General features: G+C 41.5%; 1 protein-coding gene across 7 annotated transcripts in view; it reads left to right on the top strand.

Moving 5' to 3' along the window:
* CRTC1 (CREB regulated transcription coactivator 1) overlaps nt 1-18,468 on the top strand; it is a 113,532-nt gene that overhangs the window by 62,688 nt on the left and 32,376 nt on the right. For 4 of the 7 annotated variants that reach the window (XM_031948185.1, XM_031948183.1, XM_031948182.1 and 1 more), the window contains exons 2-6: nt 11,056-11,172; nt 12,640-12,693; nt 15,179-15,316; nt 16,335-16,396; nt 17,968-18,062. In XM_031948185.1, coding sequence (XP_031804045.1) covers nt 11,056-11,172; nt 12,640-12,693; nt 15,179-15,316; nt 16,335-16,396; nt 17,968-18,062 — 466 coding nt within the window. The remainder of the gene's footprint in view (nt 1-11,055; nt 11,173-12,639; nt 12,694-15,178; nt 15,317-16,334; nt 16,397-17,967; nt 18,063-18,468) is intronic. The other 3 variants (XM_031948184.1, XM_031948181.1, XM_031948180.1) reach the window with 2 other exon arrangements.

Here is an 18,468-nt window from a genome sequence, read left to right as displayed (position 1 = left end):
CTTTTCTTTTTCCTTCTTAACTAGAGATATCCAAGGACAAGGACAACTTTTTAAAAAATCATATGACATCTTGGCAATGTCTTTCTCTCCCCTTCTGTGTAGCCTTTGACTCCAGAGTCCCATGCTTCTGAAGTGGTCGTTTTAGAGATTGAAATAGGAAGCCAATTTCATGTCTCTTAATTGAATACCTAATCTTCTGCTAGGAGACAAGGGCATGGTAGTCACCAGGGTCTTGAAATTTGTTGGCTTCTGACCTTTTAAAAGGTATCCTTCCAACAAAGTCACACAGAGTGGAGTGGAGAAGGACAACAGATAATGCTGCCTGGAGCTGGCCCTGACTGGGTCAGAGAAATGTGGTTGGAAGGGGAAGAAGAAGGAAGGAAGCTAAATGTGGTTAAAAGAATCTCTGCTCTCATTGAAGCACATATTGTAATGGGAGATTCTAACACAGAAAGAAAGCTGAAAAAATAAGGAGTGAGGGGACCTGAAGGTACCTCCAGAGTAGCATGATTTTGAAGTCTAGAAAGTCAGAAACAGGACCCAGAGTGGGAGGAAGGCAGCCTGGCCTGGACCTCTTTACAGAAGGGAGGCTCAAGGTGGGGCTCACCAGTGGGAGAAGGGGGGCAGTCCGTGCAAAGGGACATTCCAGGAGGGCAGACTGCAAGGGTACTAAGAGACTCCAGAGTGCTAAGGGAAGGTCCAGGACAAGACAGCAGAAGAAGCATGATTTTGAAGTCCAGAAGGTCAAGAACAGGGCTGGAAAGGGATTGAAGTGACAGACTTGTAATGGCTGGGTGGAAATGCTCTTTTAATACCTTCATGCAGAGAAAAACCCCCAGGATAATTCATGAGTAGAAATGTTAGGAGGAGCTAAGCTATTCAAAATGCTTTTGCAAACCATAATACCATAGAGTTTTTAGACCTGGAAGGAATCTCAAAAAACAAAACATCCCAGCTGGAAAGGACTTTAAAATGTAGGAAGTCAGAGCTGGAAAGGATTTTAGAGTATAGAAGGAGTTGAGGGAAGGAAGAAGGAACCATATAAATCATGAACATCAATGTCTGAGGGAGAACCATAACATTCTAATCTTTATAGACCTGGAATCATAGAATGTCATCTGGGAAGACATTTAAAACAATAGAATGCCAGAGTTTCAAGGCATCTTTGAATATAAAATATCATGTGGTATATGAATGTTATGGAATATTATTATTCTATAAGAAATTACCAGCAGGATGAATACAGAGAGACTTGGAGAGACTTACATGAACTGATACTAATTGAAATGAGCAGAACCAGGAGATCATTATACACTTCAACAATACTATGTGATGATCAATTCTGATGGACATGACTCTCTTCAACAATGAGAGGATTCAAATCAGTTCCAATTGATCTGTAATGAACAGAACCAGCTACACCCAGAGAAAGAACCCTGGGAAATGAGTATGGACCACAGCATAACATTTCAACTCTTTCTATTATCATTTGTTTGCATTTTTGTTTTCTCTTCTCAGATTATTTTTACCCTCTTTCTAAATCTGATCTTTATTGTGCAACAAGATAACTGTATAAAAATTTATACATATATTGTATTTAATATATACTTTAACATATTTAACATGTATGGGACTACCTGCCATCTAGGGGAGCGGGTTCAGGGAAGGAAGGGAAAAGTTGAAACAGAAGTTTTTGCAAGGGGCAATGTTGAAAAATTACCCATGCATATGTTTTGTATATAAAAAGCTATAATAAAAAAATGAAGAAAAAAGAATATAAAATATCAGAGCTGGAAGAAACTTTTGAAAAAATGGGATCAGAGGTGAAAAAGAACTTAAAACATAGAACATCAGAGTTGAGAGGGACTTTAAGAGAGAGAATATAAGAGTTTGGAAGGATTGTAAAACATGAAAGGTTAGAGCTAGAGGAGCTTAGAAGATTAGAGCTGTCCTCAGATTATTTTGTATGTTCTTAACTGTTTACATGTTATGTTTCTTGTGAGTTTTTGAAGGTAAGGATAATTTTTCACTTTTGTCTTTGCATTCCAGGTAATGCAAACCTGTGCATTACTAACCTAACAGTGACTTATATGTAGTAAGTACACATGTAATAAATGCTTGTTGAATTGAACTCCTTTGATCTAGAAATAACTTTAGAATTAGAATGTTTAAGGTCTCTTCCATCATAAAATATAAAACTTTAGAGCTGGAGGAGACTTTGCAACATAGATGTCAGAGCTGAGAAAGATCTCAGAACATAGACTAAAGAATGTTAGAGCTAGGGGAATCCTTCAAAAGAATTATAGGTCACACTAATACATTTTTAGTAAAGTAAAGAATTGGTTTAACCATTCTGGAAAGCAGTTTGGAATTTTGCAAGTAAAATTACTAAAATGTCCCTGCCTTTTGACCCAAAGATTCCATTGCTGGGCAAATGTCCCATGGAGATCATTGACAAAAGGAAAGAGTCCTTGTATACTAAAATACTTATGATACACTTTTTGAGGTAAAAGAGAATTAAAAGCAAAGGTGATGAACATTAGTTAGGAAATGCCTAGACAAACTCTGTTACATAGATATAATGGAATATTATTGTGCTCTAAGATGTCAAACTCCTTAAGGAACCAGTTAATAATAGCTTTTTGTTTTCAAAATACATGCAAAGATAGTTTTCAACATTCACCTTACAAAACTTTGTATTCCAAAAATTTCTCTCTCCCTTTCTCCTATCCTCTTTTCCTAGGTAGCTAGTAATCCATATAGATTAAACATGTACAATTCTTCTATACATATTTCCACAGTTATCATGCTGCATAAGAAAAATCAGATCAAAAAGAAAAAAATGAGAAATAAAAAAAAAAACAAGCAAGCAAACAACAAAGGTGAAAATACTTTGTGATCAACATTCAGTCCCCACAGCTCTCTCTCTAAATGCAGATGGCTCTTTCCATCACAAATCTATTGGAATTGGTCTGAATCACCTCATTGTGTTTTTTTTTTTTTTTTGGGGAACCAATCAATAAACATTTATTAACCACCCAACTCTGTGCAACATATTATTCTAAGAACTAGGAATACAAAAGGAAGTAAATGATAATTCCTGTCCTCAAGGAGTTTACAATCTAATGGGGGAGATAACGTGTGTGTGTGTATGTGTGTGTGTAAAATATACAGGTAAATAGAAAATCATTAATCACAAGAAATCATTTTTCCAGTCAATGTCAGCATAGAGTGACAGACAAACAACATAGAGTGATGTGGACATTGGGTTTAGGGGAGGCACCAAGGCAAAAAAGTCCCAGTGAATCACTTCATTGTTAAAAAGACTCATGAAGAAACCCGATTAAAAGATAATTGGAAAATGTTTAAAAAATAGGAAAAAACATATAATGCAACACAGATAATATTAATGTGTAATTTTCTAGGTCAGTATGTGGCCTGCAGTGTGAAGACCACGTATTTTAAAATCAGCCGGAGTTAAGAATTCAGGTTAGGGGAAAATTGTCACTCTTTATTCTCAGTGAAGAAAGATCGGAGGTGGAAGGGAATCGACAATAGCAATGTGTGCAGCTGAGTCAAGAAGCTAGCTAGACCAGCAGCTACAAGACCAGCCTCTGAGCATAGAACCCAGGCCCAATCTCTTCCAGCTTCTCTTCCTGTCCCTCTGCCTCCACCCACCAAAATCATCATTTCCTATACAACACATCAGGACTTGCACAGAGAGTGGGTGGGGACCATTCTTTATCCAAGCATGTATATTAATAGAGTATAGTCCAATTACTATTTAGCCTCATGTGCTTGGGACCTCAGTGCATCAACTCAAGCCTCAGCCCATTACACTGCAGGAATTGTTTTCTGCTTGAGTTCAACATCATTGCTATAAAAAATGACAAATGTGATGACTACAGAGAAAATAGATTGACAGAATCTGATGCAAAATGAAGTAAACAGAACCAAGAAAGCAACATGCACAATGGTTGCAACAATATAAATGGAAAGACCCACTACAGAACAATCAGAAGTAAATGTTGAAAAATTATAAAGAACAAGCCTGGCCCCAAAGGAGAGAGATATGAGACCCTCCCTTTTGCAGAGCTGAGCGGTCCTTGGGTGTGGTATATTATTGCACATATTTTTAGATTTTTTTGATAGATTAATTTATTTTTTTGCTTTGAAAAACATAATTCATTTAGGGTGACTCTCTTGGAGAGGGATACTGGGAGAAATGTTGGTGATGTGGGGAAAAAAAAAGATAAAAATTGTTTTACAAAGCCTGGTGTCATGGTTGGTGGGAAGACCTTATAGAATGTCACAGGAATAGTAAATTAGAGAATGCCATAGGAAAAGGAATAGAGAATAAGTTTGAAGTTGGAAGTGACTTTAGAGATGATCCAACCGCTTCATTTTATAGGAAAGAACCGGAGATTCAGAGCCATATAGCATATGAGAGACAGAGTTGAGACTTAAGACTCTTCTGATTTCCATTTTAATGCTTTTTATAATCTACCTTACTTCCCAAGTTGGTATAGTGGTATAGGAAAAGTACTGATTTAAGTCAAATTTTTCATTACTGAATACTGATGATTTAGGATGAGATTTTGAACACTGAAATGTTTTTGAAATAGTATTGTTTCATCTTGAGATTAATGAAAATTTCCCCTGATCCCTGATTCTTAGATATTTGGATAGGATGATAATTCCTGGTTTTGTTTAAAAGTGTTTTATTTTGATCATGATGGCACATTATTTTAACTTGATAGATGGTTTTCATATATTTGAGCAACCAAAGTGTTATTGTCCCCTCTATGAACTGATAGAACCTTTCTGGAATGTTGGGTTCTGTTCTGAATATCAGTTTTAGCAGGAAAAACAACAATTCAAATAACCTCCAAAGTTGATTTTCAATATTAGGAAGGGATTTATAAACCATGCCATATGCAAATCAGTTGAAAGAACTAAGACTATTTCACTTGCAGAAGATTTGAGTTATAGAAGAGGGGTGTCTCAGTTGGTATAGCTGGGCACAAGAGAGTTTGCACAAGAGAGGCAGACTGGCCATTCTAGATGCAGACCACCTTTGTAGTGTGCTTTTTATTTACATCAAGCCTAATTTGATATGTCACCAGGTAATTATTAAGTGCTTACTATTTACCAGGCACTGTATTAAACCATGAGGATTCCAAGACAGACAAAAACCAGTCCCTAGCCTAAAGAAGCCCGCAATAACAGTGTGAGGAGACAACATTGAAACAACTTAAAAATAAGATATACAGAATACATTGAAGATAATTAATAGAGGGAAGGTACTAGCATTCAAGAAGCTAGTACTTTCAGGAGAAAGGCTTCTTGCAGGGAGTTTAGTTGAGACTTACAGAAGCTAGCAGAGCTTACAGGAAACTGAGACTATAAGAAGGGAGGATTCCAGGTATGGGGAAATGAAAATGTGAAAATGTTTGGAGAGGGGAGATGTAACGCTTGTTCATGAAATGGCAAAAGGGCCAGTGTCACTGAATGAGAGAGTATGTGGAGGGGAGTAAGGTATAAGGTGGTGTGTCTTAAGGACTTTCAAAACCAAACAGACTTTATATTTGATCCTAGAGGCTATAAGGAGTCAATGGAGTTGGTTCCTCTTCCTCCAGATCCACTCTTCTTTCCACTGTGGGGTTAGATTTTTCTTCAGGGTTGGTAAATCATCTTTTGATGGAACCAGAAGCTAGTCAGAACCAAGTCTGATGAATGATTGGAGTAAGGGATAAGGATAAGTGGTCCTGCATTTGATTTCAAAGTATGACAATGAAGGAATAGGAACAAGAAGTAGATATGAAGAGAAAGTAGTAAACCTTAACCCAAGTAATGGAATCATTAAGTAGGGATAATATTACAAAATCAAAAGATTTTTTTCCCTTTTTTTTATTTAATAGCCTTTTATTTATTTACAGGATATATGCATGGGTAACTTTACAGCATTAACAATTGCCAAACCTCTTGTTCCAATTTTTCACCTCTTACCCCACCCCCACCCCCTCCCCTAGATGGCAGGATGACCAGTAGATGTTAAATATATTAAAATATAAATTATATACACAATAAGTATACATGACCAAAACGTTATTTTGCTGTACAAAAAGAATCAGACTCAATCAAAAGATTTTTAAAGAAAAATAGAAGAAAATATAAGATCTCAGAAATTAATTCATCAAGTTCTTTACTCCAGAGCTTTTTATTTCATTTTTATATTTCTTGCTTCATTTTTTTTTTTTTTAGGTATTCAAAAAACCCATTTTTTTCCTTTGAAATCTCTGCTCACATTGTTTTGGAATTATCCTCTTTCTTTTAGGAGTGCTCTAGTTCTAGATTTTTATACTGGTTTTTCTTTGGTTTACTTGTCTCTTCAGCTTTATTTTCTCAATTGGGGCTTTTTGCCAGTGCCAGGTTCTGTCTTTTTTTTTTAAGTAAAAATTATTTTTTTCCCTTTTTTATTATAATAACTTTTTATTGACAGAACCCATGCCAGGGTAATTTTTTACAACATTATCCCTTGCACTCACTTCTGTTCCGATTTTTCCCCTCTCTCCCTCCACCCCCTCTCCTAGATGGCAAGCAGTCCTAACATGTTAAATATGTCACAGTATATCCTAGATACAATATATGTGTGCAGAATTGAACAGTTCTCTTGTTGCACAGGGAGAATTGGATTCAGAAGGTAGAAATATAGGTTCTATCTTATGCTGCGCTTTGAGAGGGATGGCTTCTCTTACTTTGTTTTGCCTTGTTTCATCTGGATTTCAGTGCTGACTTTTGTCTACCTAGGGTTAGACCCCCATGGAAATTTAGAGCCCTATATCTTCAGTTTTCTCCCAATGCAGAATGCTGCATATAAAAACATATAGCAGTTCTTTTTGTGATGGCAAAGAATTGAAAACTGAGGGGATGTCCATCAATTGGGAAATCACTGAATAGGTTCCTGTATGTGAATGTAATGGAATACTATTGTTTTATAAGAAATGATAAGCAGGTGGATTTCAGAAAAATCTGAAAAGACTTAACACAAACTGATATTGAATGAAGTGAGCAGAACCAAGAGAACATTATACACAGTAACAGCAACATTGGGCAATGAGCAACTATGATAGACTTGGCTCTTCTCAGTAATGCAGTGATCTAAGACAATCCCAAAACACTCATGATGGAAAATGCTGACCACATCCAGAGAAAGAATTGTTGTCTTTGAATACAGATCCAAGCATACTATTTTCACTTTTTTGTTTTTTCTTTGTCATGGTCTTCCCCTTTTGTTCTGATTCTTCTTTCACAACATGACTAATATGGAAATATGTTTAACATGATTGTACAATTATAACAAATCAGATTTCTCATCTTGGGGAGGGGAATGAAGGGAAGAGGGAAAGGAAGGGAAGGAGAAAAATTTGGAATTAAGATCTTATAAAAATAAATGTTGAAAACTATCTGTACATGTAATTGGAAAAAAATAAAATATCATTGGAGTAGGAGTCAGGTGGGGGTTAGGGGTGGAAGACAATGCTACCTCTTGAGCTGAGGTATCCTGGTCTGGGCATTAGATCATGTGCTAGTTGCTACCTGTGGTTTCCAAATTTCCCACCCTCGATCTTTTTAACCAATATGGAGCTCTCTGATCACCCTGGGGCTTTCTCTGAGAGTCTTTCTCCTCTTGCTGTTTCTGAACACAGAACTCTGAAGACTATATATGTTTCTGGCCCATGTAGTTATTTTGGGAAGCTCCAGACTTGGTTACTTTGGGATGTATTGCTGTCTTTTCTGGTGATCCTATTTCCTGTTGCCTGAGGGGTTCTGGTTGACTTGTGCATTTCTAGAGTGGAAAAAATCACTTATTGTAGTTTCTCTTTAGATTTCTTGATCATTATTCATCCTGCGAATTTCAGGTTTTTGTTGTAGTAGGTATGTGGGAGCTCGCCATCTGCCTCCTGTTTAGGCAGCCATCTTGCCAAGAAGGCCAGCATTGTTTTGTTTTCACATTACATCTCTTTTTTATTTTTCTAATTTGATATTGATTTTGATCTTTTCTCTAATGAGTTGATGGTCTGACTATATACATACAGCTGATTCAGAAATCATTCTCCGTATCAGTAACCAGCCTTTTTTTTTATCCCTTAAGATAAATTTTTTGATGATATTATTTGCTGTTTGCTATGTTTAAAACTGCCTGATTCTCTTTTTGGAGAAAATATTCTTAATATATGTTTGTGACTTCTTTATCTTTTTTCATATTTTCTGAGTTTTGTTGCCCTTCCCATGTCCACTTTTATATGGAAATCACTGAATATTAAAGTATATGTTGATATAATTTGGAGAGTCTTTTAGAATTTTTCCTAAAATTTTTCTGTCCTTTTATCTTCAGTTAATTATCCTTTTGGTATATAACTTGCATGGGTGGTAGTGGTGTTTTAGTGGCGGCCTTTTTCTTATATTCCCCATGGGTACTGTGATGTAAGTTGACCAAATAACCTAAGAGATTATGTTTCTGGTTGTCTGTGATCATTATAAAACCAGCTCTACCAACTCCTTTATTTAGTCTTTCCAAAGGTAATGTGTGCTTCAACTTCCTTATATCGTTTGGTTTTATTTATTGGTGAGAATGTCAATATTGATATAATTGCATTCTTCCAGTAGAATGTTGACTCCAGATTGAAATACTACCTCAAACACTTAGTGATTTTGGCATATTCATTTGATTTCTTCAAATCTCAGTTTCCTCATTTGTAAAATTGTGATGATAATTCTTGTACTACGTATACCTCTAAGAGTAGTTGACACTTTGTAGACATCCTGATGTAATTCAAGTTCTATGTTTATAGTCAGCAGCTGAGCTTAGAAAAGGTCCACTTTCTGCCCATGATGATTCCCCAGTCCTTTAGGAAGTCAGCAAGAGAGCTTTGGTGAAGTTGGATCAGTTCAGGCTACCAGTGACTGAGATGCCTTATTTTTAAAGGAGATTGTTTTTGAGCCTTGTTTGTGAGCAGCCCCAGGCTGCTCACAGAGTGCACTGACAGCATCTGTTTGTGAGGGAAATTGAGACAGTTTTGTTGATATACACAGTGTTGTACCTTAGCAACCAAATTTGCATAGTGTCCAAGAATTGAACGTTCTGACTATAAGAGACTGATCACTACCTATCTCTAAATGCCCTGTTACTAGAGGCTAAGAAAGTGAAAAAAAGAAAAATAACTCCTTTGAGCCTGATGAGGAGTTATTGACCAGACTGACCACTCATACACGAGTTACTAAAAACATACAAAGATTAATTGAGAGGATGCTTAGGTTGGGAAAGGAAACCTGGTGAATAGGCAGGGGAAATGTGATCCCTGTCTTCAAATACCTGAAGGAATGTCATTTCGCAAAAGGACTGGGCTTGGGCTGTGTGGTTTCAGAACTAAGTCAATGAAGAGAAGACATAGAGAAGCAGATTGAGGCTTAATATTAGGAGGAACTCTAATTACATTACAGCAGCCCTATAATGGGGACTAGCTGTATAAAAGGTGTTGCCTCCATAGGTCTATCATGAGAATGAAAGATTGATGATATGATGAATGACAGAATGATAGATCGAATGATCTATCATTAGAAATACTCCTTTAGAAGCTTCATGATTGTCATGGACTCTAGAGAGATTGATTCAAGCTTAAGGTGAGACTTGGATATTCTGAAGTTCCTTCATGTTAATGTTCTGTGATTCTAAAGTACTTCATCAGCCAGGCAACCGTGTTCCTTGGATAGAACGATGACTAAATGACTCGGAGAAAGAGGATCTCTGAAGTGCTTTAAGCCAGGTGGGCTGGGAAGCAAGGTCTCCAAACTGGCAGTGAGAGTCCTGCTGGCTGAACAGGGAGGAGCCTGAGCTAAAAGGAGAGTGTGCTGCACACAGCAAGGGAAGGGCATGGTGTTCTTTGGGTTAAAGAAGAACAAACGTGACCTAGCAACAAGGAGAGAGGTGGATAACAAGTGAAGAGTGTTCCTTATTGAACAGAAGGGCAAGGAAATGGTTAGATGGGATAGAGTTGATTTCCTTAGAAATACATCGTTTGATCTGATTAATGTATGTTAATCTGCATGGACCCGTACACAGGACACAGGTGTGTGTATATTTCTGTATTTTCTTTAAAGAGATGTACAGTACTTTCAAAGCAAAATATCTCCTCTATCTCTGAACTTAGGCTGTCATTAAAAAGTTTGTTTCTTCCATATTAAAGGCATTCAAGTTCAGATTCTGCCTTGTCTTGCAGCCATTCAAGTGGCTTCTTGGGACTGAAAGGGCCTTCTTGATAATAATTCTCTCAGCTTGCTTGCATCTTGCATCCATTCAGAAATGTCCATGTTATGCAAAGGAAGCCATGCTCTTATAGGATAATGTACCTAATGGAGTCTGGCCCTTGGCATTTTCTGGCCTACCTGCGACTTGGTTGCTGCCTCTGTCGTCAATTTGCTACTCAATCTCATTTCTGCAGTGAGATGAAAAAGTGCCATTTTGTAGAGTATGACAGCTGTAGCAGGGATCAGAATTGAAGCAGAATCTCAGGAGGATCCATAAAGCTAGCATATGTGAGATTAGACCAAAGAATCTCAGGAATATCTCCCTTGCTTGCATCCTTTATTTATCATTGTGTAAATAGTCAGTCCAGTAATTGAACCTGTTGGATTAGACTCCTAGAATGTAAAAGCCAGCAGGGAACGTAGCAAATAGAACTAGTCTGGCAGAGGCCTTGGAACACAAACTGGAGGCGGTTGGGACTGTGGGGATCACTGCATCCAGCCCCATTCTACAAATGAGGAGAATGAACTCCCAAAGTGGGGGGACACCTTATAAATCAGTGGCAGGTCAGGGGTAGAAGTCAGAGTTCTTGCTTCCCCCTTTGCTTCTCTTCACAGTATGTTGGAGCAGGCCTTTCCAGTCAGGTTAAGCCGACTTCTCTTTTTAATCTTGCATTTTATTTGGGGGGTGTGTGGGGACTTGAGCCCTTTCCCTGTTTGTTGCAGCTGCAGTGTGTTTTTTCCTTTTAGTTACAGTTACAGAAAACACAGTATCTACAGCTGGGACAGAGCCGAGGCCAGTACTATGGAGGGTCCCTGCCCAATGTGAATCAGATTGGGAGCAGCTCCATGGACTTGCCCTTCCAGGTAAGTGGCCTTTCTTGCTTCTGCCATTTAAGCCTCTGTTCTCCACTCCAGTCCACCAAGGATTGGGGAAGTTGATCTCCTGCCCATCGTTAGCCTCCATTAACCCAGGTTGGCTGCTGTGTGGTGAGCAAATCTGGGGTGTGTCTGCATCCAAAAATGGTGGGCCCAGAGAAACGCTTCAGACTTTGAGGGTCTCCAGATGATTGCAAGAGCCTTCCTCCTCAAATGCAGCTAGCCAGGGGCTGTCTCTGCTCTGGCTAAGACTTCCCGGATCCTCCTCGGGTCTTTCCCCTGTCAACAGAATCCATTGTGAGAATGCTATTTGCACAAGAGTGTTTCAGCAGCCACTACACCTGTTGGTCAGTTTCTACCAGCAGCAGTAACTGTTTGGGGACTTTGGAACTTGGCTTCTTCTTTCTTGACTAATCCACAAGCCCTGTAATTCTCAGAAGAAAAACCCAGCAGCCTGACCCCACTTCTCTGCAAATATTTCTTGGCAGATCCCTCTAGTGAAGTCTCTTGTTACTAAGATGTCATTGCCCTAACAAATTATTCTACAGAGCATGTTCTAGCACCTTACTGTCTGTGTTATAGATAATTAAAGACAAATTCCACTCACTAAAACAAAGGAAAAGCCTGTTTTCAGATCCAGCAACCTGGGTCTCACCCATTCCTTGTTTTACTGACTTGCAGATGGAGGTGATGTATGTGTTGGGGGAGCAGTGTGAAAACTGGGCCATGGCCTGGGGTCCTGTTTGAGAACATTTTGGGCTGTGCTTGGACAGAGGCATGACTAATTAAAAAATAAGTTGTTCCTTTTATGAGCCATACCTTTCCCACTGCTAGAAAATGATTTCAGCATATACAGGCTGAGCCTTTGGATCTTCAGACTTAGCAGTCCATAGTAACAGGCTAAGCAGAAAGCTGCAAATAGGGCTTGCTCAGGAACTCCTGACCTTTTCCCCATGAGGATCTCTTGATCCAGTTCCAAATGACCTGTTTCTCCTCATTCCTCACCCCCAGGTAACTTCGTGTGCATAATAATTTACTTAGATGTGTTTATGTTATCACACTGCTCTGTGCATTTGAATTAAATCACTTAGATCTCCTTAAAATTGTCTTTCTTGATTTCCCCTCCCACCTCTTCCTTATCCCAGCAAATTTCCTTCCTGGCTTTTAGTATTCTTTGTATTGTTCTCACCAGTCACCCATGTCATTCCCCAAGAAAACAAGCATTTTTATGAAGTCACTGAATACTGCCTGGGCAAAAAACCCTAACTTGAGGCTTTTTTTCAGTGGGTTGGCTGCTTTCCCCTTCTAAGCCGTAGCCAAAAGGTTGGGAAAAGCTATGTGCAGTGATGCACAGGTGGGGGCAAGGGCAGGGATACAGATCCACGGGTGTACCTGAAGTGGGAAGGTGGGTGGATGAGTAGGATCTCTGAATGTTTCGGTTCTTTGCATTTGCAGCGCAGCGGAATTCTTGGAGAGACCTTGGGAGCAGCTCCTGTCTCTTTGGTAAACGTGTATTGAGGCTGGTGCCAATACGTATTTGGGACTGGCTTGAGATTCCCTGAGCAGATACGTATTTGGACACTCCCTGTTCTCTCTCTCTTGGTATGCGCCCTGTTTGGTTGACGCACCCTTACAGCTCCCAAAGAGTTGTTCTGGTCTGTCAAATGAAAATGGATTCGCTCCGCATCCCAATTTTGAAAACTGCGTATTGTTTAGTTGATAGACTCTTTGGACCCAATTGTAGTCTATCCCACACTCCCTGCTTCCTTGATGGACAGCAGCAGCTCTTTCTGAGCTGTTTTAGCCCATGGTTTAATCAGACAGCATCTAAGCATGTGCACCATGTCGGCATGTTTTTTTGTTTTTTTTTTTGTTTTTTTAAATCATGGGGAAGAGCTAAATCTCTTCTAGTTAACCTGGGAAGAACACAACAGCCGATACAGGGTGATAGTCACAAACTTCTCTCTCCTCCCTGAGGTTTTCTCCCATGTCTGCTCCTTCTGTGCCTAGGTTTGAATGAGTGGTTTTAATTTAAAAGAAACTGGATCTCTTGTAATCTAGTTTACCATGAACTCCTGGTGAAAAATGTTCTGGATTCTGACCTTACAAGTCAAACCGGAGAGTGCCCATCCTTCTGGAACCCCTAAAAGGCAGCTGGGAATTTTCCCTGGAGAGGCAGGGTAGGAGGTTGGGGGAAGCAGCACATAGACATTCCAACTGCTCTCAGATTCTTCATGGTGCTGGATTACAGACAAAGATGTAAACAAGATGGGAGGGAGTGTTCCTTTGGGGTTCTGCTTTATTAAAAGTACAGAAGAGGTGTGTTGGAGGGATGTTGGGGCAGAAGGAGAATCAGAATTTGCTAAATATAAAAAGATCAGGTCTACAGAGAAAGAACAAAGCCTTCATTTGTGATGGAGAACAGAAATCAAAATCATTGTTACAAAATGGGAGCAAGGCTTTATTATTGAAATAGATCTTTGCCTACAGTTTTGAGAAAGCACATCAAGCTTAAAGTCATGCAAGATGGTAGGAGAGAAGAGCTTTGTCTCATCTGACCCTAAATGAAAGTAGCAAACTTAGAATTTACAGACCTCCAGGTGAAGACCAGGGCCTCCTCTTACTTCTTTTCTTGGCATGGCAGCAAGAGGGAGGGAGTGCACATCATGGCACCTGACAACAAGGAACAGTTAGAAAGGAGGCAGAGGTGGGCTCACAGCCCTGGGCTAGAGGTTATGACCAGGAGACACATCAGAAGTTACATGTTCAAACTTGGAAAAACTCACTGGGCCAGGAAGCGGTTGCCAGTTGCAGAACTTTAGCCCTGGGGGAAGAAGTCAAAGGTTGTACGCCTGACAAATATCTAAAAACCTCTACCCTTGGCCCATTAGAAATAGGGCACTGGGGCCAAAGATTGAAGAACACCCTTTATTTTCTAGATTCAAGAAGAAAAAAAAAGTTGGGGGCAGCTAGATGGCACCAACCCTGAACTCAGGAAGACCTGAGTTCAGATCTGACCTCAGAACTTAATACTTCCTAGCTATGTGGCCCTGGGCAACTTAAACCCAATTGCCTCAGCCAAAAATAAAAAATAAAAAATAAAAAAAGAAGAAGAAGAAGAAGAAGAAGAAGACGAAAAAGTCAGCAGAATATGTAGTTTAGGAAGTCAGGCCTTGAACTTCCTCTGAAGAGCCTTGGATTTCACCCGGAACCTGTGAACTACAGATACCAGCTGACCACTCCCAACACAAAGAACTTTATTGTCTTGTTAGAGACTTGAGAATACTGTGGTTGTGAGGGGAGAGGAAAGAAGAAAAAGAAGGCAGAAGTTGGGGGGAGAGAGATAGACAGATACACCGAAAAAGGGAGAGCATCCCACCAAGGAGTTCCCTTGCAGAAGGTGTTGAAAGATTCGAGCCCTTTTGCATTTCTTCCTGCCTCTCTCTAGGGTGTCAACTCTAGGGTGGCACTCTCCAACTGCCTCCATCTGGATGCTCCATCTAGGTGCACGCTGCCCCGTGCATGCTTCCTGCACCTGGTCCAGCCCTGCCCTGCCCTGTCTACCCTACCTTCTTTCCCCATCCTTTCCATGCACCAGCTCTCAGTAGATTCCTGGGCAACTTTCTATTTCTTCTATTTCTTTCATGTCAAGTTTGTTCAAAGGGTTTGAGGGTCTTATCTTAGAGGGTTGAAGAAATGATGGATGTGGAAGGAGACCTGACTTCATCTGTTTCCCTCTTTCTGCTTGGGGATGCATTCTGCTCAAGGGCCCTTTGGGTACCTCCTGCATTTGATCCAGACCAGAAGAGGCCGGACAAAGCTTTGAAAGGGTCGGGGTGGGGCTGGGGGAGGTAAGAAAGGGAACTATGAAGGGAAATTGAATTCTGTCATTCAGCTAAGCAGGGAGGAGGGAGGGTTGCTCCTCTCTGCCTTTTGCAGCTGGTAACTGTTGTATGGGTTTCTCTTTCTCTGTTTCCTCTCTCTTCCCTCCCAGACTCCTTTTCAGTCATCAGGCCTGGATACCAGCCGGACAACTCGGCATCATGGTCTAGTGGACAGAGTATATCGGGACCGCAACCGTCTAGGGTCTCCTCACAGGCGTCCCTTATCGGTGGATAAACATGGACGGCAGATATCCTTTTCTCTGGAAGGTTGGGGGGGGAGGGGTGGCAAGCAACCAGTTGAGGTGCTATTGTATCACCCTACAATGAAAGGACTGGGAGACCCTTAGAATAGACCAACAAATCTGGAAGGACCTTAGAACAGTGGAGAACGAAAAAATCTTAAGAGCATAGAACTTCAGCAATGGAAAGGGACCTTAGTGCAGAAGCTAACCAACCAAAAATTAGAAACCATTTTAGTCAGGAGCATCTGAAATCCAAAGAACAGGGCAGTTTGTAGTGATGACAGAATAGACCCTTTAACAAACCTTCCTGTGTAGATGTGGGACCAGCTCTTTTCCCTGCCTCTTTTCCTAGGTTGGCCACCCCTGACCAAGAGCTCCCCATCATTGCTGTAGTGTGAGCAGTATTAAAGTCTCATGTTTGGGCTGCTGGACCTGAGGACCCAGAAGCCCTTTCTCCAGCAGCAGATTCAGCTCGCCGCCAGTCAGGAGCAGCCGAAAGCGCTGGCCTGAACAGAACTCTCCCGCCTGGGGGACTGTGCCGGCAGCCTGAGTTCAGAACTGGGAAGGAGGTTAAGACCCCTAGGAAGGAGTCAGCTGAACCCAGACTCCCTGCTGCCCTGGCCCCACATTTCATGACCACATTCCCCTTGCCTGGAAAGGCTGCAGCCCACACATGTGTGTTCACAGGAGGAGAGTGCTGAGTGGTAGGCGGAACCGAGTTGTACCACCAGGGAAAACATATTGTAGTGGTGGATAGGGAGAAAGGGCTTGGAGCCAAATGGAGAGGGCCAGGAGGAAGACGCCTCAGACTTCGAGCAGCTCCCACTCTGGGTACTTGTGCGCGGTCCTGGACACGCTCTGACCTCTTCTCTCCCAGTGCCTTAGCTTGTGAGCTTGCCAAGCTAGACTAAACTGCCCTTCTGGGGAGCTGATTTTCTGTCCTTTTGACTGAAAACATTCGGGGTCAAACAGGGAGGTTAAGCATGGGTTCTTTGGTGGTTTTCTCCTTAAATCCCCAAATCACGTGGACAGCTGTCCATATGGAACCGTCTATCTGTCTCCTCCGTCAGATACAAGCTGGAGAAGGTGAGGGCAGTACGCGTGTATGGGAACCCGATTCAGGTCCAGGGCCCTCCCATGGCAACGTCGTGTGTTCAGGGAAAGGGTCTCGGCTGAGGCATCCACATCCCAGCTCTCACTTGGAATCTCCGGGCCCTAAATCTCTTATTGGGCTGATGATCTGTTTGCACTGGCCAACGCATGCTTGATTTATTAGAGGCCCCTTTTTGTCAGCTCTCGACTTGGGCTCTCATTGAACCTTTTATGAGACATGTGTTACCAGGTGCTTGTGAGTATTCTGGGGAGCAGCGTCAGTATGTCTGGTACCCTGACATCAAGAGGAAGGACCTGAGGGGTTTTAATCATTGAGACTGGTCCCCAGTGTGTTTCCGTGCTGATACTATTGTACTTGGTCCCTAGTGTTTCCTGGTATCATCTCATCTTGGGAGTATTTTATGCGTTGGCTAGGAGGAGATGTTATCCCCGAGCTAAAATTGAGATACAAAGTGGCTGACTGTCAGCTATAATGAGAAATCTAAAGGGTGTGTGTGTGATAGACATTCTATTCTTTCTCCTTCCCCACTTCTGGTGGCAGCCTTCTGCTGGTGGGGAGAGGGTTTCCTTGGGGCTTCCTCAAGGACCTTAGCCTGTCATGGGGTCATGCCTGAAACAACTGAACAGGAACAGGAGGCAGACCTGGGCTTTAGGAAGAAAAGATCTGGTCAGCCGAGTGGAGGCGGCACTGATGGGGAGAAACCTGGGGGGGACACTCAGGTAGCAGCAGCTCTCCCTAGTCAGGTATGGGGTGCCTGCTTTGGTCTGTGGCATGGACTGCCTGCCCAGGGAGGGTGTGAAAAGGGAAACCATAGAACCGACCACTGAGGGCATAAAGAGAGAGGGCCCTGAGGGGCCAGGAGGCAGAAGCTCCGGGGCAGAGATAATGAGGTCAGTCCCTATGAGAAATGGGCAGAAGACAATTGGAGATGTGAGACTAGCCCTTGGAAGAGAGGTTAGGGCTGGATAAGTAATCCGAGGACCATAATTAACTCCATGGCAGCCAATGAAATCACCAGGAGAGTGAACAGAGGGAGAAGAGAAGAGGGCCCAGAACAGAGCTCCCATTTGTGGATCGTGTCCCATCATTCCCTGCTACGGTCATACTGGCTTTCGCATAGGCAGTGAGAAGTGCTTTTCTTCCTCATCTCTGCTTCTTGGAATTTCCCACTTCCTTCAGGTCTCCAGTCCCATGCCATCCTCCAGCACAGGCTTTTTTGGATTCTCCCTAGGGCTGGTGCCCTCTAAGAATTTTTCACTGATTACTTTGCATTTACTTAGTGTGAATGTGTTTTTTCTCCATGGTAGAAGGTGAAGTTTGAAAGACGGAAATTCTTGTGTCTTCAAATGGGCATCTTGTAGGAGTTTAAGAAGTGTTTGTTGAGTGGAATTGAAGTCTGGCCCTGGTATTTGGGTTCAGTAGGCTGATCGCAGGGATTGGCATTGGCAGAGCAGGGAAGGGAGATGGACAGTGCAACAGGAGCCCTAGTAGTTCCAGCCTCTTGAAGTGGGAGAAGCTAACAATCTGTCTCATCTTCTGCCAGGACCAATTCTGACTCTGCCCTACACCAGAGCACCATGACTCCTGCTCAACCAGACTCCTTTGCTGGAGGCTCCCAAGACATCCAGCAGAAAAGAGGTAAATGCGCATCAGCAGAGGTCCCTTTACAGGAGCTCAGGGAGCCTACCCACCCACTTAGCTAGCTCTGAAATCTGAAGTTCCTGCAGTGATTGACTTATCAGGCAGACAGTTGTGCTCTTAAGGAAGAAGTATTTGACTTTCTCTGCTATTAATCACAATGTATGTGGAAATATACAGGTTGATTTTTGCGCTTCAAAGCATGAACAAGAACCCCATTCTGTTGAAGTGTTTTGTTTTTGTTTTTGTTTTTCTTTGGTCTTTTTTTCCCCCCTTAATACAGCTTTGCTCCTGTGTCTCAGAAGAGGGAGAGATGTTGAGAAGAGAAGTTTTCATCATAGAAACAAGATTATTACAAACCATTTTGCAATAATAAAGACAAGTACCTCAGAAAGGCAACAAAGTA

Source organism: Sarcophilus harrisii, chromosome 1, assembly GCF_902635505.1.
Source record: "Sarcophilus harrisii chromosome 1, mSarHar1.11, whole genome shotgun sequence".
Lineage (NCBI taxonomy): Eukaryota > Metazoa > Chordata > Mammalia > Dasyuromorphia > Dasyuridae > Sarcophilus > Sarcophilus harrisii.
The sequence above is the reverse complement of the archived record's forward strand: the minus strand, read 5'-3'. Positions and strand labels throughout refer to the sequence as shown.